This window comes from Eriocheir sinensis, chromosome 9 (genome assembly GCF_024679095.1).
Source record: "Eriocheir sinensis breed Jianghai 21 chromosome 9, ASM2467909v1, whole genome shotgun sequence".
Classification (NCBI taxonomy): domain Eukaryota; kingdom Metazoa; phylum Arthropoda; class Malacostraca; order Decapoda; family Varunidae; genus Eriocheir; species Eriocheir sinensis.
The window spans coordinates 9,653,324-9,677,030 of record NC_066517.1 but is presented as its reverse complement, the minus strand read 5'-3'; the positions used below and the strand labels follow the sequence as shown (position 1 = coordinate 9,677,030).

The 23,707-nt window shown below is 41.7% G+C and overlaps 1 protein-coding gene across 4 annotated transcripts in view; it reads left to right on the top strand.

Annotated features, from left to right (window-relative positions):
* The window catches only part of LOC126995905 (dynein axonemal heavy chain 5-like), a 237,639-nt gene that overhangs the window by 119,721 nt on the left and 94,211 nt on the right, over positions 1–23,707 (top strand). For all 4 annotated transcript variants that reach the window (XR_007750824.1, XM_050855800.1, XM_050855799.1 and 1 more), the window contains 8 exons: positions 2,372–2,564; positions 3,272–3,427; positions 15,838–15,968; positions 16,390–16,554; positions 19,430–19,537; positions 19,720–19,872; positions 20,248–20,404; positions 22,806–22,826. Coding sequence is in view for 3 of the 4 variants with exons in the window: in XM_050855800.1 (XP_050711757.1) it covers positions 2,372–2,564; positions 3,272–3,427; positions 15,838–15,968; positions 16,390–16,554; positions 19,430–19,537; positions 19,720–19,872; positions 20,248–20,404; positions 22,806–22,826 (1,084 nt within the window). In the remaining variant the exon portion in view is untranslated. The remainder of the gene's footprint in view (positions 1–2,371; positions 2,565–3,271; positions 3,428–15,837; positions 15,969–16,389; positions 16,555–19,429; positions 19,538–19,719; positions 19,873–20,247; positions 20,405–22,805; positions 22,827–23,707) is intronic.

Below are 23,707 nucleotides of genomic sequence, written 5' to 3'. Positions count from 1 at the left end.
TGAGAAAGAGGATAAGTTAGTAAGAATAAAGAAAGAGGATGAGGAAAGGATGTGAAATAAGATGAAGAACGGAAGAAAAGAGAAAGGAGAAGGGATGAAAAAGAGAATTATCGTCGTAAGAATGAAGAAAGACGGTGAGGAAGGATGTGGAATGAGATGAATGACGGAAGAAAAAAGGTAAAATGAAGGGACAAAAGAAATGAGAAGTGTAAGAATGACAGGCTGAGGAGAATGATAAGAAAGAGTGAAGAGGAAGAGGGAGGAGGAGGAGGAGGAGGAGGAGGAGGAAGGAGAAGAATGAGAAACCGGTCAGCTAGTCAGTCAATCAGTCAGTCACGAAACCAATCCATCACTCATCAGACAGAATCCCAGAGACAGACAGACAGACAGACAGACAGACATAGACGACAGACAGACAAGAATACAAGCAAACAGACAGATAGGTAAATAAATAGACATTCAGAAAGACCGATCAACAGACAGATAAATAGACAGACAGACAGAAAAACAGATAGACAGACAGACAGAGGGACAGAGACATAGCCAGAGACAGTTACACACACACACACACACACACACACACACACACACACACAAACACACACACACTTTGAGGAGGACGAATAATTTACGAAGATGATCACTAACTCATGTCACGCATCCTTCTCTTCCTTTGAGGCGAGGAATTGCACGCCTTCACTCTCCTCCTCCTCCTCCTCCTCCTCCTCCTCCGTGATATCTTAAGTCGCCTCTTCTCTCTTCCCATTTTCCTTATTTCTTCTTTCTCCTCCATTTCACTGACGTATTTTTCCTCTTTTTTCCTCCTTCTCCTTTCTTCCTTTCCCTTATTTCTTCTTTATCTTCCATTTCTCTGACTCATTTATCGTCTTGTTTTCCTCCTTCCTCCTTCTCCTTTCTTCTCTTTTCTTGTTTTCTTCTTTATCTTCCATTTGTCTTCCTCATTTCCCTTTTTTTCCTCATTTTCTTCACTTTTCTTGAGAGAGAGAGAGAGAGAGAGAGAAGTTAATCCTACTGGACATAGATTTATACAAAGGAGTCGAGGAAGAGAGGTTAGCCTACCCCCGTTTTCTTTCAACTCAAGATGGACGTTATTATTATTATTATTATTTTTTTTTTTTTGCAGCGTCTCTCTCTCTCTCTCTCTCTCTCTCTCTCTCTCTCTCTCTCTCTCACACTCTCTCTCTCACTCTCTCCCCCCCCCCGTTCTCCTTATTCCCCTTTATTTATGTTCTCCTTAGTGACTTATTCCTTCTCTTTTTTTCTTTTCGTCTCCTTTTTCCTTCCTTCCGCTTTTTTCTTCTCGTCTTTTCTCTTCCATTTCTTCGTCTTCCTCACAAGTAATATTTCCTTCTTTTTGCTGTTTTTTTCCGTCCCTGTCTTCATTTTCATTCCTTGTTTTCGTTTTCTTTTTCCTTCCTTCCATTTATTTTTTGTCCTCTTCTCCTCTCTTACCTATCTCCTCCTTCTCACAAGTAATATTTCTTTGCATTTTGCTGTTTTTATTCCTTACGTCTTCATTTTCATTCGTTTTTCCGTCTTTTCTTTTCCCTCCTTTCATTTTTTTCCTCTTCTCTCTTCCCTTCCTCTCTCTTATTCCACGCCAGTAATATCTTTCTTTTTCCCTTCATTTTTCGCTTCCTTGTGTCTAGCATAACCCTGCATTCTCTTTCATTTCTTTCTTTTCACTTTTCTTTCTCAATCCTCTCTTCCTCTCTTCCTCTTCTCTCTTTCCTCTCCGCCTCTCCAGTAATATCTCTATCTTTTTTGCTTTCGTTCTTCGCTCCCGCCCTCGTGTAGTATCGTAACCCTGGCTAAGTAATGGCCGGCGGTTAGGGGCTTAACGTACACCAGCGTCGAGCAGCAGCCACGCAAAGAATGGGGTGCTATTAGCCTGCTGTGTCCTGGCTCCAGCGTCGACTTCCTTCTCCTTTCTTCCTTGTCTTCTCCCTCGCCTCTCGCACCTCGCATTTCCGCCTTTCCATCCTTTCTTTAGGTGATCTCTCTCTTTTGTTGTTGTTGTTGTTGCTGTTCTTTTTTGCTTCTTGCCCTTAATATTTCACTTTTTCTTCTTCTTTGTCTTCTTTCTTCTTCGCTTTCTTTGGCTTCTTTCTTTCTTTCTTTCCTTCTTTCTTTCTTCTTCTTCCTCTTCTTCTTTAGACTTGTAACAGAAAAAGAAAGTAAGAAAGAAAGAAAAAAAAGAAATAACAACAAAACAGGAAAATAAAGGAAAATAAAGCTAAAAATAAAACGAGAAAACAAGCTAATATCAAACCCACGTATCACCCAACATCCCAATCCTCACCCTTCCTCTCCTCCTCCTCTCCCTTCCCCCCTTCCCCCACGCCCACAGGAGGTCAACTTCATGCTGCTGCGGGCTGGTGATGACCCGTCCGTGCTGCTCCGCTCCGTGAACCGCCTGCTGGGCCGCGTGTTCGTGCCGGCCGTGCGCACCAACCCCTCCGACCTGGACACGGCGCCGGGCAGTGGGAGTGCGCGGGATCATCTGTTGGCAGGCCTGCGCTCCTTCGCCTCGTCCCTGCATGGTGAGTGGGTAACTGTGGGTTGGTTGCTTTTAGTTCCGTTATTGGTTGTTATGGGTGAAGGCATTAGACTAAAAGCAAAACTAAATGATATAAGACGAAAATAAATGTCTCAATGCTCACAAAATACTGATCTCGTCAAAAGAATAGAGAGAAAGAAAAATGTTGAAAGAACGAAGAGGAAGAAGGTGTCGAAAGAATACAGAGGAAGATGCCGAAAAGTACAGAGGAAGAAGATGCCGAAGAATACAGAGAAAGAAGATGCAGAAGAATACAGAGAAAGAAGATGCCGAAAAGTACAGAGGAAGAAGATGCCGAAGAATACAGAGAAAGAAAATGCAGAAGAATACAGAGGAAAAAGATGCCGATAGAATACAGAATTCCTGCCTCCACGTGGTCTCCTGACGGCAACGAAGCTCAGAGTAACATTGGTGTCAGGAATGGGATAGGGCGCTCTTATACCTCCCTGACGTTTCTACAAGTGTCCCTTTCTTTCTAGACAGCAGGGGACACTCGTAAAAACATCGGTTGTAAGCGCGCCCCAACCCCAAGGTATAACTACTATGTTTGGGTGTTGAATTCCCTTTACAGTCGCACACAAACACTTTTACAATCACACACAGCCCCTTAACTCTACTTCCGCGCAAGCTAATTTCTAACTGCACACACATAGCTACCCTCACCCCCCCCCCCTTCTTCGCCTTCTGCAGTGTCCGAGTCCATCCTTGAGGAGCGGGTGGTGCTGGCGAAGGGGGATGAGGGTGCGGAGGAGGTGCGTGGGCTGTCGGAGGCCCAGGCGGCGCTCACCCAGCCCGACCAAGTGCTGGCGGTGGAGAGGACTGTGGTGACGTGGCTCAAGCAGATTGGTGAGTGTTCGAGAGGGAAGAGGATGGGAAGGGAAGCGGAAAGGGAGAAAGGGAGGGTAGACAGAGGAAGGGTTGGGATTACAGACGTTGATTTGTATTAGATAAATGAGAAAAAAAATATTGTGGGTGAAGGTAATTGAGAGAGGAAGGAAAAAGAAGGAAGGGAAGAGAGAGAAGGAAGAGGATGGGAAGGGAAGTAGAAAGGGAGAAAGAGAGGATAGAAAGAAGAAGGGATGGGATTACAGACGTTTATTTGTATTAGAATAAAAATTAGATGAGTGAAAAAGAGATATTGTGGGTGAAGGTAATTGAGAGAGGAAGGAAAAAGAATAAAGGGAAGCAGAAAGGGAGAAAGGGAGAGTAGAAAGAAGAAGGGATAGGATTACAGACGTTTATTTGTATTAGATGAATGGAAAGAATTATTTTGGGTGAAGGTAACTGAGAGAGGAAGGAAAAAGAATAAAGGGAAGCAGAAAGGGAGAAAGGGAGAGTAGAAAGAAGAAGGGATGGGATTACAGACGTTTATTTGTATTAGAATTAAAATTAGATGAATGAAAAAGAGATATTGTGGGTGAAGGTAACTGAGAGAGGAAGGAAAAAGAATAAAGGGAAGCAGAAAGGGAGAAAGGGAGAGTAGAAAGAAGAAGGGATGGGATTACAGACGTTTATTTGTATTAGATGAATGGAAAGAATTATTTTGGGTGAAGGTAACTGAGAGAGGAAGGAAAAAGAAGGACGGGAAGAGAGAGAAGGAAGGAAGTGAAGTGTGTTTCAGTGACGTCAAAAGCAAAGAAAATAAACAACAGTGTCCACGTCTTCAAACCCAAGCCTTCCTGCTCTCCTTCCTTCCTTCCTTCTTCCCATGCCTCTCCGCTCCCCATTCTTCCCCCCTTGAGGTCAAAATAACGTTGTCGCTGTTAATGTATGAGTCCCTCGCCACACGGAGCCGTGACCCAGTGAGAGGCGAGGTCAGGTCACGACAGCTCCTCGGCGGCAATATATCACCGCTAAACAATCTCTTGCTGACGTTGATGCGCTGTCACTAAACACGAGACCTTTTTTTTTTTTTTTTTTTTTTTTTTTGCCTAGTTTAATTTCTCTTGACTTATTTGCTTTCCATTTTTTCAGTGTTGTGTATTACATGAGGAAAAAAAATAAACTAGTGCTCTTTTTTCTTTTTTTTTTCTATTTTCCCATTATTTTGCTTTCTCCTTTTTCACTATGACTTTATGATTTCCTGTAAAATGCGATATATTTTAATAGCCAACCTGTCTTTTTTTCTTTCTGTTTATCTGCTACATCTACTAAGTCCTAAATGGCTTCTGTTATTTACCTCATTTATTTCCTTCCCTTTCTTTCTCTTCTTCCTTCCTGCTCTTCCCTGTGCTGTCTCCTAACAGCAGGAGCCTCAGAAACAAGATAGACTTACTAAGGGGTGAAGCTTGTTCAGAAAATTTTGACATAATAGCGATCACTGAGACATGGATAGACTTTGCTAATAGAAATTTTAGGTCAGAATTTGAAATAACGGGTTATCAGATGTTTCACAAAGACAGAAGGGGCAGAAAGGGAGGTGGAGTTGCGCTATATGTTAAAGACCCACTTAAATGTTTAGTTAACAACTCAGTCAAAACTAACATGGATTCAGAATCAGTTTGGGTGGACGTTTACAAAGGGAAAGAAAAACTAACTCTAGGAGTTATATACAGGCCACCCAACCTTAACAGGCAGGACACGAGTATATTACTACAGGAGATTGGCAGAGCGAGTATGAGTAGAAATGTCTGCGAAATGGGGGACTTTAATTATAGGAATATAGACTGGGAAGATCTAGTGGGTGACCTGGAAGCCGAGGACTTTCTTGAAGTTATACAAGATAATTTCCTTAAGCAGGTAGTTACTGAGCCTACCAGAGGAGATAACATATTAGACTTAGTCCTAACCAATAATGGGAACTTGCTACGTGAGTTGGAGGTGGGCGGAGAGTTAGGAAATAGTGATCACAGAACGGTTCGTTTTAGGTTAGACTGGGCGGTAACCCGCGATCCAAACCCAGTGTTAGTGCCAGATTTTAGAAGAGCAAACTACGAGGGGCTTCGAAGACATCTTGAAGGGGTAAACTGGGATAATTTAGGGATTCATGAGGGCCAGAACTGCGGATTGGAGAGCCAGGAGAGCCAGGTAGAAATGTCTTACAATAATTTAGTTAGAGTAATAGTAGAGGGGCAAGAACAGCATATACCACAGCGAACACTTAGAAAAGAAAACAATGATCCTAAGTGGATGACTCGTGGACTAAAACACGAGATTGGGTTAAAGAAGGGAATTTATCAGAAAATAAAGAATGGGGAAACACATCTCAGGGGCCGGTCGAACTATCTAGATTAGTTAAGAAAACACAAGGATAGCAAAAAATAACTATGAGATCAAAGTATCAAATTAGGCGAAAAGTAATCCTAAGTGCTTCTTTCAGATGTATAGAAACAAAACACGGGAGAAAATTGGACCGCTGAAATCAAACACAGGGGAGCTAGTAGAAAATTACGAAAATATGAGCACATTGTTGAACGACTACTTCCTTTCAGTATTCACACAGGAGGATCGAACGACTATACCGGAAAGAGTTCAGGTGTACGAGGGCGGGGATGGCGATAAATTGAGGGATATAATAATTACCAGGCAAGTAGTTCAGGATGAGATAGATAAGCTTAAGAAGAACAAGTCGCCAGGTCCTGACGGGATATTTCCGAGGGTATTAAAGGAGCTAGGTGATATAATCAGTGACCCACTATCCGCCATCTTTAAGATGTCGGTAAATACTGGCTATGTGCCGAGCCTATGGAAAGTAGCTAATGTGACGCCGATTTTTAAAAAGGGGGACAGGTCAGTTGCTTCAAACTATCGCCCAATTAGCTTAACATCGGTTATAGGGAAGATGCTGGAGTCCATAATAGCCAGGAACATTCGGGAGCATTTAGAGAAACATAGCTTAATTCACGACTCGCAGCATGGGTTCACAAAAGGTAGGTCATGCCTCACCAATCTCTTGTCCTTCTACAATAAAGTATTTGAGGCGGTTGACAGAGATGAAAATTATGATGTAATCTATCTTGATTTTAGTAAAGCGTTTGACAAAGTTCCTCACCAACGACTGTTGCTTAAATTACAGGCTCACGGAGTAGAGGGTAAAGTTTTGAACTGGGTCAAGGCGTGGCTTAGCAATAGGAAGCAAAGAGTGCAAATCAATGGTAAAAGATCTGACTGGGGATGTGTTACGAGTGGGGTCCCACAAGGTTCGGTATTAGGTCCACTGTTTTTATTATTTATATCACTGACTGAGACACCGGAATTAGTAGTGATGTTAGTAAATTTGCAGATGATACCAAGATCGGTAGAGTAATTGAGTCGGATCAGGACGCTAGTATTCTCCAAGGTGAACTCAACAGATTATATGACTGGGCGGATAAATGGCAGATGGAGTTCAATGTAGGGAAGTGCAGTATTCTGAGTGTAGGTAGGAACAACCCTCACATAACTATTGCTTAAATGACACTCTCATAAGTAGGTCTGGGTGCGAGAGGGATTTAGGGTCTTAGTGAGCTCTGATCTCCGTCCAAGGGCACAATGCATTCAAGCTAGAAATCGAGCTAATAGGGTACTGGGATTTATTTCAAGGAGCGTAAGCAACAGAAGCCCTGAAGTCTTCCTCAAACTATATTTAGCATTAGTTAGACCTCATCTTGACTATGCGGTTCAGTTCTGGTCACCCTACTATAGAATGGATATCAAAATGTTAGAATCGGTGCAGAGGAGGATGACTAAGATGATTCAGGGGTTGAGAAACTTGCCATACGAGGAAAGACTCAAACAGTTAAACTTGCATTCTCTAGAAAGGCGAAGGGTGCGTGGAGACATGATCGAGGTTTATAAATGGATGAAGGGCTTTAATAAGGGAGACATTCATAAGGTTTTGTTGGTAAGAGAACCGGGTAGGACACGAAGTAACGGGTTTAAACTGGATAAATTCAGATTCAACAGGGACATAGGCAAAAATTGGTTTACTAATAGGGTGGTGGATGAGTGGAATAGGCTTAGCAGTCATGTGGTGAGTGCCAATACAATTGTCACATTCAAAAATAGACTAGATAAATTCATGGACAGCGATATTAGGTGGGGTTAGATACACGGGAGCTTAGGGTCAAAGGAGCTGCCTCGTACAGGCCTACCGGCCTCTTGCAGACTCCTGCGTTCTTATGTTCTTATGTTCTTATTACTTCGCTGGGTCCCTATTTCTTCCCCTTTACCCCCTTTCCCTCCCTTCAAGCCCTTCTTTATCTCCACAATACACTCATTACACCTTCACAGTTGGACAGAATTAGCCGCGAAACCAAGAAATCAATAAAATGAATCAAGAAAAATCTTGAAGAATATATAGCGGAAACGAGTAAATCTAATCCTAAAGAATTTTTTAGCTATGTAAATAATAAAAAGTCACTCACTTGTGGTATCGAACCGCTTGCTAATGATAATGGTAACCACACGAACGATGAAAATGAAATGGCTACAATCCTAAGTAACTTTTTCGCATCCGTATTTACCGACGAAGATTGTTTATCACCTCAACCGCCGGAGGTTAGAAGGACCGAAAAGATATCAAGTGGCGTGCTCATCGTAGAAAGTGACATTTTACGCACAATTGAAAAGATTAAAGTAAGCAAAGCTCCTGGTCCAGACAAAATTACCCCTAGGGTCTTAAAAGAAATCAAACATCATATTTGTAAACCGCTCTCCATCATATTCAATAAATCTTTAACAGCTGGAAAAGTTCCGTCGGATTGGAAACCAGCAAATGTCACACCAATTTTCAAAAAGGGGGACAAATCTCATCCAGGAAACTATCGACCAATTAGCCTGACATCGATTGTTTGTAAATTAATGGAGACTATCATTCGCGACAATATGGTGAAATTCTTCGAAGAAAATAATATGATAAATAATTCGCAACATGGCTTCCGTAGTAAACGTTCGTGTTTAACTAACTTACTTCATTTTTTTCATTATATTTTTGAGGTGTTCGATGAAAGCAGATCAGTAGATATCATATATCTGGATTTTCAAAAGGCATTTGATAAGGTCCCCCACCAACGATTGCTCAGCAAACTATTGGCGCACGGTATCTCGGGTAACATTCACAATTGGCTTGTGGACTGGCTCTCTGATCGGAAAGAGAGAGTAGTTCTAAACGGTGTTACATCTAACTGGCTCGACGTCAGAAGCGGCGTACCTCAAAGATCAGTGCTTGGCCCCATGCTCTTCTTAATTTATATTAATGATATCGATGATGGGCTCACTTGCAAAGTATCAAAATTTGCTGATGACAAAAATTGCAAGTAAAGTAACTGCGACACTCGACGAAGAAGCTTTACAATCAGATCTAGATTGACTTGCACGTTGGGCCAATCAATGGCAAATTAAATTTAACGTTGACAAATATAAAGTGTTGCACATCGGAAAAAATAACAATCGCGTTCGGTACGTAATGAATGGCAAACAACTTTCTGCAGTAAGTAAAGAAAAGGATCTTGGAATCACTATATCAAGCGATTTAAAGCCCGGTCAGCATTGTTCAGAGGTAGTTAAAACTGCAAACAAATTGGTTGGCTTCATCGGACGAGTCTTTAATAATAAATCGGAAAAAGTAATACTAAAACTGTTTAATTCGTTGATTCGACCCCGTCTAGAGTACTGTGCACAGTTTTGGTCTCCCTACTACAGAAAAGACATAGAAAAGTTGGAACGGGTTCAACGAAGAGTAACAAAGATGATTCCGAGGTTGAGAAATTTATCATATGAACAAAGGCTTAAAGAAGTAAATTTATTCAGTCTATCAAAACGAAGAATGCGAGGCGATCTAATAGAAGTGTTTGAAATGTTTAAAGGATTCAGTGATATTAATGCGGAAGATTACTTTACAATTGATCGATCAAATAGAACAAGAAGAAATCACAATTTGAAGATAGGTGGTAAAAGATTCTCGTTGCACGAAGCTAAACACTTCTTCTTCAATCGAGTTGTTAATGTTTGGAACTCTCTACCCTGTGATGTCGTTGATAGTACAACAGTTACGGCCTTCAAGAATAGATTAGACAAGTGTTTTGAATCCAACCAGTAACTAAGATGTTACTCATTGTCGTAATAACGTTAAGTTCTTTCGAATACTGGTGTCCTTGTCCGCTTTTATCGCCCGATTAGTGGTAGCAGTAATGGTAGTTCTTTCCTCTTTCCTACATAATTTCCATGCAGTTTTTCCATGCTGCATGGTTCTTTTTCCTTTCCTGCCAGCTTTGGCTGGAGGGATGGGGGGGTGGGGAGGAGCCTTCGCCTTTGCTGTCCTTCATCTTCCACCTTTGATTAGATAGTTAGTGTAGCTTGTCACAAACAGCCTCGTAAGGACCAGCAGGTCTGCTGTTGTTTGTTCTTCCTTTGTGTTCCTTTGTGTTCCCACCGTCACTGAATCCGTTCCTTGCCTTTCCATTATCCTTTTCCCTCAGTACTGTAGAACACGTGAGCGTGAGTACAAATACCAATCAATTTAAAATCAACATATCTGTCACTTACAGGCCTCCAGGCCAATCACGCGAGGATGATGAAACAATGTAGCTCATAGCGTTTTGCAAAGAACACTCCGAAACAGTGATGCATTGATTTTGGGCGATTTTAATCTAGCGCATATAGACTGGCAGACACTCACGGGATCCGAGGGGGAGTCGCACAGGATGCTAGACTTCGTTGAAAATAACTGTCCTAGCCAAATGGTTAGTGAACCAACGCGCGATAATAATATTCTTGATCTTGTATTAGTAACGCAAAAGAACTTAGTTGACAATGTTAGCGTTGGCGAACACCTCGGATCATGCGATCATAGACTGGTGCGTCTCGACATAAGAGCTCAAACAAGGATTGCAGAGAATAAGATATTGGCTCCCAATTTTAAAAGAGCGGATTTTGAAAGAATAAGACAGTCATTAACGAACTTTCAATTAGTATCCAACATCGACGTCGAAGAATCTTGGCAAAACTTTAAAGCTCGATTACTAACAACAAAATAAATCCGTGCAATCTTGTGAAAAGCGCCGAAAAGTAAAAAATCCTCCGTGGTTTGATAATGAAATCAAACTTGCTGTCTAAAAGAGGAACGTGTTATATTGGCAAAAGAAAACCGATAACTCTACCGAAAATAGTACACGGTACTATGAAGCAAGACGACAAGTCAAAAGTTTAATCAAACAGGCGAAAAGGAGGTACGAAGTAAACATTGCGGTAAATTGCAAGTCAGATCCTAAAAGTTTTTTTAGATATGTAAACAACAAAATAGAGATTCCAAGTGGGATTGGCCCATTAACTGATAATTCAGGCAATATCGTGACAGACAGCCAACGCATAGCGAACACGTTAAATTCTTATTTCGCCTCGGTTTTTAATAGTAGTTCTACTGATACTGCTGCTGTTCCTAACACTATTGAGAATCCCAGTCATTCCCTCCCTGACTTTGAAATCAGTACAGATGAGGTTCTCAAAGCGCTGCAGTCACTTAAAATTAACAAAAGTCCAGGACCCGATAAAATATATCCAAAATTACTTAAAGAAATATCAAGAGATACTCAGACCTTAAACAATGCTGTTTAATATGTCTTTGCACTATGGTATCGTTCCTAGTGATTGAAAAATGGCTAACGTAACACTCATTTTCAAAAAAGGCGACCGAAAATTACCGGATAATTACAGGCCAATCAGCTTAACTTCAGTTATTGGCAAATTATTTGAGACAATCATTCGAGATAAAGTAATTAACTCCCAAGTGTGTAATTCGCTAATCCTGGACTCGCAACATGGTTTCTGTAACAACAGATCTTGTTTGTCGAATGTATTAACGTTCTATAACGAGCTTTTTGCAGTCTATGATGTTTCAAATTCACTTGATAATATTTATTTGGACTTCCAGAAGGCGTCTGATAAAGTCCCACACTACAAGTTGCTTCATAAAATCAAGGAAATAGGCATCGGGGGTAAGCTTCACGAATGGATCAAGCACTGAAAAAGCAGAGTTGCAATAAATGGAGTGACCTCTAAGTGGATGCCAGTCACTAGTGGTGTCCCCCAAGGCTCTGTCCTGGGACCCGTTCTCTTCGTCATTTACATCAACGACAATGACCTTGGTCTCAATAATTTCATTAGTAAATTTGTGGACGACACGAAAATCGGCAATGCGGTACTTACAGAATGTGACTGGCGGAGCCTACAAGAAGATTTGCGTAAAATATCAGATTGGTCAGTAAAATGGGAAATGCCTTTTAATATAAACAAGTGGCAGATTCTGCAAGTTGGATCTAGAAATATAAAGGACTATGAAATGTGAGGCGTTAAAATTAAAAGCGTTCACTCGGTCAAAGATCTTGGCGTCACAGTCGCGTCTAACCTCAAGTTTTCCCAGCAGTGCAACGAGTCCGTTAAAAAAGCAAACAGGATGATGGGTTTGATTAAGATAAATTTTTTATTCAAGAATAAAGATGTTATACTACCTTTGTATAATAGTTTCGTCAGACTTCATTTGGAGTATGCCGTGCAATTTTGGTCTCCCCACCATGCAAAAGACATCGCTAAATTAGGTTTTCAGCGTAGAGCAACCAAGATGATTTCTTCCTTACGAAACAAACCCTATACGATCGAGGAAAGGCTGTCACATCTAAATCTGTTTTCTCTTCAAAAACGCCACCTAAGAGGAAAACTGATCGAGTGCTTTAAAATACTTAACGGTTTTACCAACGTGGATCCGACAAAACTGTTTGTGATGGATGATTCGACGCGAACGAGAAATAATGGCGCTAAACTCAAATGTAGACAATTTCATTCAGATTGCAAAAAATTCTACATCGCTAATGCTGTCGTTCGAGATTGGAACAGATTACCACCATCAGTGGTACAGTGTAACTCGATTACATCGTCTAAGAATAATCTTGACCGCTATCTCCTCCATCTAAATGTTCACTAGGTCAGTTTCAACATCATGGTGGCCGCATAACAACTGTCACTTAGGTTTAGGACAGACCACCTAATTTGGGCCTTAGGGCCTGTTCGTGTGGTCCGGTTATCTATGTGATCAATGGCGTACCGAGGGGGGGGGGGCCATGGGGCCATGGCCCCCCCCCTTTAGCAAAGAAAAAATAATATTGAATAAATAAATATTACTTGAACAATGGAGCTGCTGAGTTGAATAAGAGCAAGTGATCTCTTTTGAGAAACATTCATTGACGACGTAGGCTCACGTGACCGTAGCCTATTCATGTTATCAGTATAATATTTTCTGACCAAAAATTCCAAATTTCTGAAAATTATGATTGATAGACTTCACTTTCTTTTTATGTAGTACTTTTTTTCTATAGCGTGTGTCATTTCTTGAATTCATGCAGGCTTGGGATTTGTGCCTTTCCATTCTTTACATATTTCCTCCTTGGCCATGAAACGCCAGAAAACGCTTCACGTACGTACTCTGTCTGGTGTAGGAAAGTCACCACTGACTCGGCTGATGCCCCAGATAATTCAGTAAATCAAGTAGGTAAATAATGAAATAATGATTAAGAATAATTACTGCAAAACACGTTAGGTGAAGAATCAGTAGTCAAGCCTGATCTAAAGCAATAAGTGACCCAGGTTTTCTCATGAGTATAGAAGCTGCAGGGGTCGCAACTAGGGGTGGGCAGGTACCGGTACCAGTACCGGTACTAACGGTACCAGCTAAACGGTACGGTACCGGTACCAGATTGCTCGGTACCGGTACCAGTTGCTCGGATTTATTTATTGGATTTATTGATAATTCTTCATGTCCGATTTTTTTTTTAGGTTGCTAATAAATATTGTTATTGTTATTAGACTATGATCGAGTACATGCATAATAACTATGCATGCTATTTTTTTATCGAAAAAATAAATATTCACTTCATTCAGAGAGAGAGAGAGAGAGAGAGAGAGAGAGAGAGAGAGAGAGAGAGAGAGAGAGAGAGAGAGAGCCGAGTGATCATTAAGCTTCCCGGAACCCAAGTGATCATGAGGCTTCGCGGTACCAGTACCGATACCAGGTACCTGTACCAGGTACTGGTACCTGGTACTGCGAAGAATCGATTCCTCGCGGTACCCGGTATCGGTACTGGTACCGCGAAGCCTCATGATCACTTGGGTTCCGGTAAGCTTAATGATCACTCGGCACTGCGCATTGCCACTAGTACCGGTACCGTTAGGATCTTAGTGACGCTCGGCGCTCGCCCGCCTCCATGCGGTATGGGCCCTGTGTGTAGACGCTGAGTCACTGCCCCGCTGACCGTCTCCCCAAGTTCCCACCATTTTGTCCTGCTTTCCGTTTCCATCATAGCTCCCGTTTCCATTATTTTATTATTTTATTTATTTATTGGAGTTACTGGATAATTCTTCATGTCCGATTCTTTTTCTTTTTTAGGTTGCTAATAAATATTGATATTGTTATTAGACTATGATCGAGTACATCCATAATAACTATACATGCTATTTTTTTTATCGAAAAAAAAAATATTCACTTCATTCAGAGAGAGAGATTTACATAGATTTACATAGAAAATCAGACCACACAGACCCCATGGTCCAGACTATTTTAGTAGGTGGTCTGTCCTTAAACCTAAGTGATTTTACATTAATCAGAAGGCTCCTAAACGTTGCATTTCTACTCTAGTTGATATTAAGTTGAAGGAGAGAGAGAGTTTTCTTTACAGATAATTTATTTGGGAATTTCATCAGAAGTCATTCAGAAAAAAAACCTCCTTCGGGTACCGGTACCGGTACTAACGGTACTTGATTTTTCGGTACCGGTACTACCGGTACTCAAATTAACGGTACTTGCCCATCCCTAGTCGCAACAAGAACTGATGGAACTTGGAAGAACTTGGAAGTGTAGCTACACAGAGCTGCATAGATGCCTTTCAGTCCTATCGTGATGGAAATAAGTTCAACCAACTTTTTGCCCAAGCTGAGGAAAGGTACGGAGATATCATCCAGAAGCCTTGAACAATCAGTGGTCATCAGAAACATAATTAAGGTTAACCCTCCAACAGCAACTCCATAGGAGTACTATCGAAGAGCTATTTTTCTTCAGTTTTCGGACACTGCTATAGCACAACTCAGGGAAAGGTTTGCATCTGAACACATTAGGAGTTTTTTGTTGGGAAATCTTGTTCCCTCTCTTTCAGTTGATACTTATTTTAGTGAACTGAAGGAGGCAGTTGAATTTTATGGAAAATTTCTTGGAGATGCAGATCTCGTTGAAGATGAATATCTACGGGGGCAGAGTGATTGGAAGCATCGTGAATCTCATGAGAGGTCAAAGCAAGTTGTTGAGACATTGGTATGTGCCAAAAAATTGGGCACATATCCAAATTTTTCCACCTTATTGCATTTTTTTCAACCCCACTTGTTAGCACTTCCACCAATGAGCGATCCTTTAGTGCCCTTAAATTGTTTAAAACATACCTTAGGAACACAATGAGTAAAAGTCGTTTAAATGGACTGGCCTTACTTTGTCTATTGTGACACAAATCTTGATCATGAAGTCCTTGATGAATTTGCACGTAAGAACAGACGCCTAAATTTGAGGTAAACCAGTTTCAATGTATTGTTGTTAACAGTAACTATTACTAACTAATCTAATTCATCTAGTTAATTTTTATTTTATATCATAAAATACCTGACCCAGTTTCCATGTATCTTTAAAAATATGTATTACAGCAGCAGCCTGTATAAACGAAGATTATACATGTTATATGAATATAACAAAAAATTCCTTGCCAGTATATTACTTTTTTATCAGAATATGTAGTTCTAAACTAAGTAGTGTTGTTTCGAGGGTAAATTTTTGCAGTCCAAATTACAGAAATGAACAAGATTTTAAAAGTAATGTTCGCTCAAGTAACATAAAATAAGTACTTTAGAGATTATTTAAATCTCCTAGATTTATGTTGTACTTATATACTACCAACAAACTTCTAAAATGTACAATGTATGTATATATGTATGTGTCAATGCATGTATGTATAAAAAGATAATAAATTTACCCAAGCGATCTAACCCGAATCCTCAAGCTGTATGGGATCCCTGCGCTTGCAATAATACTGGACGCAGAAAAATTTATATATATATATATATATATATATATATATATATATATATATATATATATATATATATATATATATATATATTGTCCCCCCCTTTTTCAATTTTCTGGGTACGCCACTGTATGTAAGTCTATGTAATATTCCTTGCCATCACTCCCGCCTTCACCTCCACAACGCACTCCTTCCATCTGCTTCACCTCCTTCCCGCCGCCGCAGAGTCCGTCCTGATCGAGATGGAGCAGCTTCGCCAGGAGACGGACGACGCGGGGCCGCAGGACGAGCTCGAGTACTGGAAGCGACGCATGGCCAAGTTCAAGTTCCTCTCAGAGCAGATGGAGTCGCCGCAGGTACTGATGAAGACTTGCCGTAGACTTCGTTAGGGGCTTCTGGTTATTGTCTGCCTGTGTTTACTTGGGGTGAAATATGTATAAGTACTTTTGGAGGTATTTTAAAGGACTTGTAAGCATGTGTTTGTTTCGTCTTTGTCTCGAGAGAATTCAGTTTCTTCTCTGGGAGTTGTCTCTTTAGGGGCTTATGGTTATAGCTTTCCTGTGTGTTTACTTAGTGAAACACGTGTCTAAGTACTTGTGGAGGACTTGTAATCATGAGGTTGTGTTTATTCTTTGTTTTGCTTGTAGGGACCGTCGGTGTTGTGACTTGGCTAACGTCATTCAAAAAGTAAACAAACGCCTTCAGAGCTTTCTTAGGCACGTTCTTAGGCACTTTCTTAGGCAATACACCACCCACTACCTGCCCTCGTGTTCCCAGGTGCGCGGGGCCATCCTGGTGCTGCAGCTGGCGCGCTCGAAGGTGCTCAAGGTGTGGAAGGAGACGGACGCACGGGTGACGCACAACCTCGCCGAAGCCAAGGACAACGTGAAGTTCGTGTACGCCATCGAGGAGTACTGCCACCCCCTCTACCTCAACGACCCGGTGTGTGTGTGTCATTGCTAGGGGACCCACAGAGGGCCACCCTCGGGTGGCATGATATGCTGGGGTTGTGCGGGGGATTCAAGGGGCCAGGACAGGATTAGGATAAGGGTTTGGATGATGAAAGGTATTGTGATATGGTAAAGGGCCAGGGTTAGGGAGATTATGATTGATGATTCTATTCCTAAATGTGTCAGGAGTGGAACTATTTACTACATGAGATGGGAGATGATTCCACTCTTGGATGCTGCGGGGAAAGAATGAATATTTGAATATACTAGTGTTAGTCTGGTAAGTGTGGTATTTAAGGTTGGGGCTGCTTCTAGTAAATCATGTAGTTGTCGGGTGTAAATAAGTGTCTTTATTTATGTCTACTAAATTGTTTGTGATTTTATATAGCATTTGTTATCTGTGTATTTGTCTTCATGTTGCTAATGGGTCTAGTTTTATGTCGTGTCTGTAATCACGTCTGGCCCGTCTTGCAGCTTTGTTTTGTATGGCCTCTAATATATTTACGTTATTGTCAGTGTGTGGGTCCCAGACGGTGTCACAATATTCTATGTGTGGCCGAATAAGTGTCTTATATGCATGAATTTTGATGTTTGTGTTACACCTGCTAAGGTTTTTACTCAGGAACCCCATGCAGGGCTCTGTGAGCCTTGGCCCTGATGCCAAAGAGGAAGTTAGTTTAGTAAAAACTGTGCTTCTGTGCTGACACCCTGCCTGGTCAAACTCTTTCACCTCTGCCTGTCAACATCTATCTTTCCTTCCTGCTGGAAGTATGCCTTCATACAGCCTGTGCCTAAGAAGGGTGACCGCTCCAATCCCTCAAACTACCGTCCTATTGCTTTGCTTTCTTGTCTATCTAAAGCTTTTGAATCTATCCTTAACCGGAAGATTCAAAAGCACCTTTCCACTTCTGACCTTCTATCTGATCGCCAGTATGGGTTCCGCAAGGGGCGTTCTACTGGTGATCTCCTTGCCTTCCTAACTGATTCTTGGTCATCCTCTCTTAGCCGTTTCGGTGAAACCTTTACTATTGTGCTGGACATATCAAAAGCCTTTGATAGGGTCTGGCACAAATCTTTGTTGTCCAAACTACCCTCCTACGGTTTCTATCCTTCACTCTGTACCTTTATCTCCAGTTTCCTCTCTGACCGTTCTATTTCTTCTGTGGTAGACGGTCACTGTTCGTCCCCTAAACCTATTAATAGTGGTGTTCTGCAGGGTTCTGTCCTATCTCCCACTCTCTTTCTGTTGTTCATTGATGATCTTCTTTCCAAAACAAACTGTCCTATCCATTCTTATGCTGATGACTCCACTCTGCATTATTCAACTTCTTTTAATAGAAGACCCACCCAACAGGAACTAAATGATCCCAGGCTGGAGGTGGCAGAAAGCTTAGCCTCAGACCTTACTATTATTTCCAATTGGGGCAAGAAGAACTTGGTGTCCTTCAATGCCTCAAAAACACAGTTTCTCCACCTATCCACTCGACACAATCTTCCAAACAACTATATCCCCTATTCTTTGACAACACTCAGCTATCACCTTCTTCAACACTAAACATCCTCTGTCTATCCTTAACTCAAAATCTCAACTGCAAACTTCATATCTCTTCTCCTACTAAATCAGCTTCCTCGAGGCTGGGCGTTCTGTACCGTCTCTGCCAGTTCTTCTCCCCAGCACAGTTGCTATCCATTTACAGGGGCCTTGTCCGCCCTCGTATGGAGTATGCATCTCATGTGTGGGGGGGCTCCACTCACACAGCTCTCTTGGACAGAGTGGAGTCTAAGGCTCTTCATCTTATCAGCTCTCCTTCTCTTACTAATAGTCTTCTACCTCTTAAATTTTGCCGCCTTGTTGCCTCTCTTTCTATCTTCTATCGATATTTTCATGCTGACTGCTCTTCCGAACTTGCTAACTGCATGCCTCCCCCCCTCCCGCGGCCTCGCCACACACGACTTTCTACTCAAGCTCATCCCTTTACTGTCCAAATCCCTTACGCAAAAGTTAACCAGCATCTTGACTCTTTCATCCCTCACGCTGGTAAACTCTGGGACAATCTTCCTTCATCTGTATCTCCTCCTGCCTACGACTTGAACTCCTTCAAGAGGAGGGTATCAGGACACCTCTCCTCCTGAAATTGACATATATCTTTTGGCCACTCCTCTAACTCTTTTTAGGAGCATTGAGTATTGGGCTTTTTTTTTTACATTTGTTACCTTTTTTTATGCCCTTGAACTGACTCCTCTGCTGTAAAAAAAAAAAAAAAAAAAGAGAGATAAAGCTTGAGTAGTTTATAAAAAAAGAGAAGTTGGAGCAGGTGAAGAGTAGGAGGAGGAAGAGGGAAGGATGACAGTTAACATAGGGGGAAGGTAAAGAAACAGGAGGAGGAGAAAGGAGAGGAATGGGAGGTAGAAGGAGTTAATAAAAAAAATTGATAAAGGTGGGAGGTGGAGAAAAAGGAGGAGGAGGAGAAAGTTGAAGAATGGGAGGTAGGAGGAGGGAAAGAAATACAATAGAGGTGGAAAGTAAAGAAAAAGAAGAAGAATGGGAGGTATGTCATTGGTGAAGAAGGATGACAGTAGAGGCAGGTAAAGAAAAAGGAGAAGAATGGGAGGTAGTAGGAGGGAAAGAAATACAATAGAGGTGGAAAGTAAAGAAAAAGAAGAAGAATGGGAGGTATGTCATAGGGTGAAGAAGGATGACAGTAGAGGCAGGTAAAGAAAAAGGAGAAGAATGGGAGGTAGCAGGAGGAAAATACAGTTAATAAAGGTGGGAGGTAAAGAAAATAGGAGGAGAAGGGAGAAGAATAAGAAGTATGTCTCATGGTGCATTCCCTCTCGTCCCCCTCATCATCGCCCACCACACTCAGCCCGGCATGACACCCTACATCATGATGCTGTTCAACACGGTGCGCATGATCCACTCCATCTCCAAGTACTACAACACCTCCGACAAGCTCTCTGCCCTGCTCATCAAGGTGTGTGTATAGCTGTTTAATGACCCGATGATTCAGAAAGCCTCCCAAACTCACTCTACAAAGGGGGTATCTCTTTGGCTGACTGGTTGAGGAGTGACGTTCCCATCTAGCCGGTCACAGGTTCGTTTCCTGGTGCCGGTAAAACTCTTTCCGGATTTGGATTATTTTCTTTTCCTCCACAGATCACCAACCAGATGATCCGAGCCTGTCAGGTGTACATCTCTCGGCAAGGCACAGCTTCCATCTGGTCCCAGCCGCGGTCAGATGTGCGGGTCAAGATACAGCACTGCCTCAAGCTGCATGCCACCTACCGCTCCGCCTACCAGAAGACCAAGGTGAGGGATAAAGAGGGAAAGTGATTGTAAATAGTGTAAGTGATAAATGTAAATTTGAAAGTATGAGGAATGGTGTGATGTGAAAATGAGGGTATAAGGAAAGGCTCTGTCGTATCGATGTAATTTTGTTCAGTTCCACACTTCGACATAGAGGTTTTGTAAGCTGCCAAACCAAAAACACAAACTATGAAAATCCTTTGTGTAGTGTGTCTGGTGTTGATATAGAAGGTAAGAAATCTGAGGGAACTATGTAGGAAAACTCTTTGGTATCTGGTCTGAGTTGCAGAGTTTTACCCACACTTAGAAAGGTATCACAAAAGCTTCCCTCACTCATTCTTCTCTCACTCACTCTCCTTCCCCTCCACACACTCTCAGGAGAAGCTCGAGGCCATGCCGGGGGAGCGTCCGTTCAGTTTCAGCGAGCAATACGTGTTCGGGAAGTTCGAGGCGTTCTGCTGCCGGCTCAACAACATCACGGGGCTCTTCGACGACATTGACAAGTTCTCCGGCTTCTTCGAGGGACGCGCTGAGTGTGAGGCGAAGAGACACGTTGTCCTTTTTGCTCTTTTTGTTGCTGTTCACATAGGGTTATTTTTTGTAGTGAGGGAGAGAAAGGGAGTTTTTGTTGGTATTTTTTTAGAGAGGGAGTTTTGTTATTATTTTTAGCATATATTGTATTTTTTTTACATGTTATTATTGTTGTTCTTTTTGTTCCTTATAGGGTTATTTTTTTAGAGAGAGAAAAAGAGAAAGAGTTTTGTTAGTATTTTTAGGATTTCTGGGATTTTTTTACATGTTTTTTTATTGCTCTTTTTGTTCCTATTCTTATAGGATTATATATATATATATATATATATATATATATATATATATATATATATATATATATATATATATATATATATATATATATATATTTAGGTTATTTTGCATTTTTCTGGAATTAGGGATTTTGATGAAGACTATTTTTTTATGATATTAGACATTTCAAGGCGATAATAGTTGGTCAAGTAATTATCTTATTTTTAGGGATATTAATAATTTTTAGGAAGATTTATCAATATATTTAGCATTTTAAGTTGGGGATCGTTAGCTGAGAAGTCCTTAAAAGTAGGTTTGGTAGTATATTAAAATCATTCAGTAGTGTAGATGAGACGTGTTTTTAGTTGCATTGCCCAAAAGGTAGAGTAGATGTACTATTTCACTTCTCTTTTTCCATTTTCACAAGATTTCACGTTCACCAGTCATGAATTAACGTAACAATTTGCTCTGTGATTTGATGTTCCATACAGAAGACAGAGCAAAAGAACTACATCACTTATTATCCATTTTTCACAAGATATAATTATGGCCAGCACAGTCATGAAGTAACATAACTCTTTCCTATATAATTCAATCTTGCGTGCAGAAGCTAGAGCATGCATATCTCTCACTTATTTTATCACTTCTATCAAGTTTCATGACTGGCATTATATAAAGTCAACGTTATATTTTGTTCCCCTAATACAATGATTCGTCCGCATACATTCTTGCAGAGGAATCCCCACGGAAGCTTGTGTGCCGTAATGTATTGTTTGGTGGTGGCTTTGGTGTGTGGTGTGGAGAGATAACATGTATGATTTTGTTGTTGGCGGTGATGATAACGGTGAAGTGTCGAGGCTGGCGGCAAAGTGACGCTGCCAGCTCAACAACACCTGCCTAGCTTGACCCTAAACACTCGCCTTTCCTGTGTCCCGCTCATACATGACACACTTGGATCATGTCATGTGCCTCCTCCCACAGCTCTTCCGTCACCCTACTGCAGGAATGGAAGGATTATTGTGCCTCCTTTATGTTCCTATTCACTAAAAACTATATCAGTTCAAAGCTGGTGGGTTAAGACAAAATTCCTACCCATATTTTGCCATATAAGAGTGGAACCATTAAGCTGTTTTTGTGTTTCTTCCCATCAGTATCTCTGTTTTTAACTGAACAGAGACCTTACATCATTTTCCTTGTCCATAGTTCACTTGTTAATTACTGGTATCATTTCTGCACTAAATTTCTCTAAGGAAGAAGTCGGGGCATATGTGTGAATTTCAGCTCATTGCCTCACTGCTCATTTTTGTGTCTTTAGTATTTAGCGGCAGTGTGAGTGTCGTGGCGTCACACAGGAAGGGCGAAGCACTAAACCAGATGAAGTAACTAGTGAATGAAGAGTTAACAAGTGGTGTGTGGTGGTGTGCTAAGTGCCGTAGATCGAGACCCAATGCCCGCTATGCCCTCCTTGCTGCCCCCCTCTCTCGTCATGCTGTGGCTGGGTGGTGGGGGCGGCGGGGCGGGGCAGAGGACCACCGCCAGGGTTCCTTGCCATGGTGGTGGGCCTTCCTGGGGCTTCCCATCTGCTTGAAGAATACAAATCAGTCATTCAGTTTTGGCATACACTAGAGAGGGGGAGTTGTATGTTTTCCAATTAGTACTTTATCATTCCTGTTATAGTAGTCACCTATTTCTATCAGGTTATAAAACTCTTCTGGAGAACTGAGCTGAGGTATGGAAATGATGTACTGTCAGGATAAACTTTACTACATACTATTAAACTTTGTCTGGCAATATTTCAGTTCCATTTGCTCAGTTATTTTTCAGATTATTTTTTTCCTGGTAAAAGTACAGATAATGGTACTTACAGATTGTAGAACGTACCCTAATAGGACACCAGTAACAGGAAAGTTGTCTGCTCCTCTTGTTGTTTTGTTTTCATCATGGATCATTGACACAGTCACTTTGTTTTGAGTTCATTGGCGTCCAGCAGGTGTTGGAAGCCTCCCCCGTGGGTCGTTGGGGCTCAGTAGAGACTCAACTGTTCTTCTGCTCACAGCTTGTGTGTTCATCCATTGTTTTGTTTTGTTTTCGGTATGATGCCGCATGCCGGCGACACGTCTGTCTCCCCACAGCCTTGCTGCCCATGGAAACCGGTAAGTGAGGTGCACCACTGTCTCTCTGTCTCTCTTCTTCTTGTTCTGTCTCTCCCTCCATCCTGTAGTTGTTTTGTCCTTTATCTCTCCCTCCTGTAGTGGTGTCGTCCTGTGTCTCTGTCCCTCAGGGCTACTACCTACTGTCTCTCCCTCCATCCTGTTGTTGTTTTGTCCTTTATCTCTCCCTCCTGTTGTGGTCTCGTCCTGTGTCCCTGTCCCTCAGGGGTACTACCTACTGTCTCTCCCTCCATCCTGTAGTTGTTTTGACCTTTATCTCTCCCTCCTGTAGTGGTCTCGTCCTGTGTCCCTGTCCCTCAGGGCTGCTACAGGACGTGTCATCTGTTTAGTCCCAAAACTTAAGTCTGGGAGGACTCTGGAAAATTTTTGAGTGTCAGGAATTAGAGTTTTCATTATTTGTCTTTTGAAAATGATAGATTAATGTGTACTGCAGAACTAGTACCAAGGGAATGTACATTGATCCTCATGAGACGACTTTTGACAACTAATGTAACTCTGAACTTGTCCAAGGAAGGGAGTCAGTGGCATAGCTAAGAGAGATTATGGGGAGGCGCTAATTGAAAATGTCCCCAAGCTCCAAATGGAGGGGACCCCAAGGACCTCTTAAATTCTTGCTACACTTAATGGGGTATTATCCTCTTGTGACTCCCCAAGAATGGTAGTCCAACCCTCCCTGCTGTAGCTGTCTTGTCCTTTCTCTGATGGTAACTTATCCCCTCTGTCTTCCCTATTCTTGTAGTTGTCTTGTCCTTTCTCTGATGCTCACTTATCCCCTCTGTCTCCCCTATTCTTGTAGCTGTCTTGTCCTTTCTCTGATGGTAACTTATCCCCTCTGTCTTCCCTATTCTTGTAGCTGTCTTGTC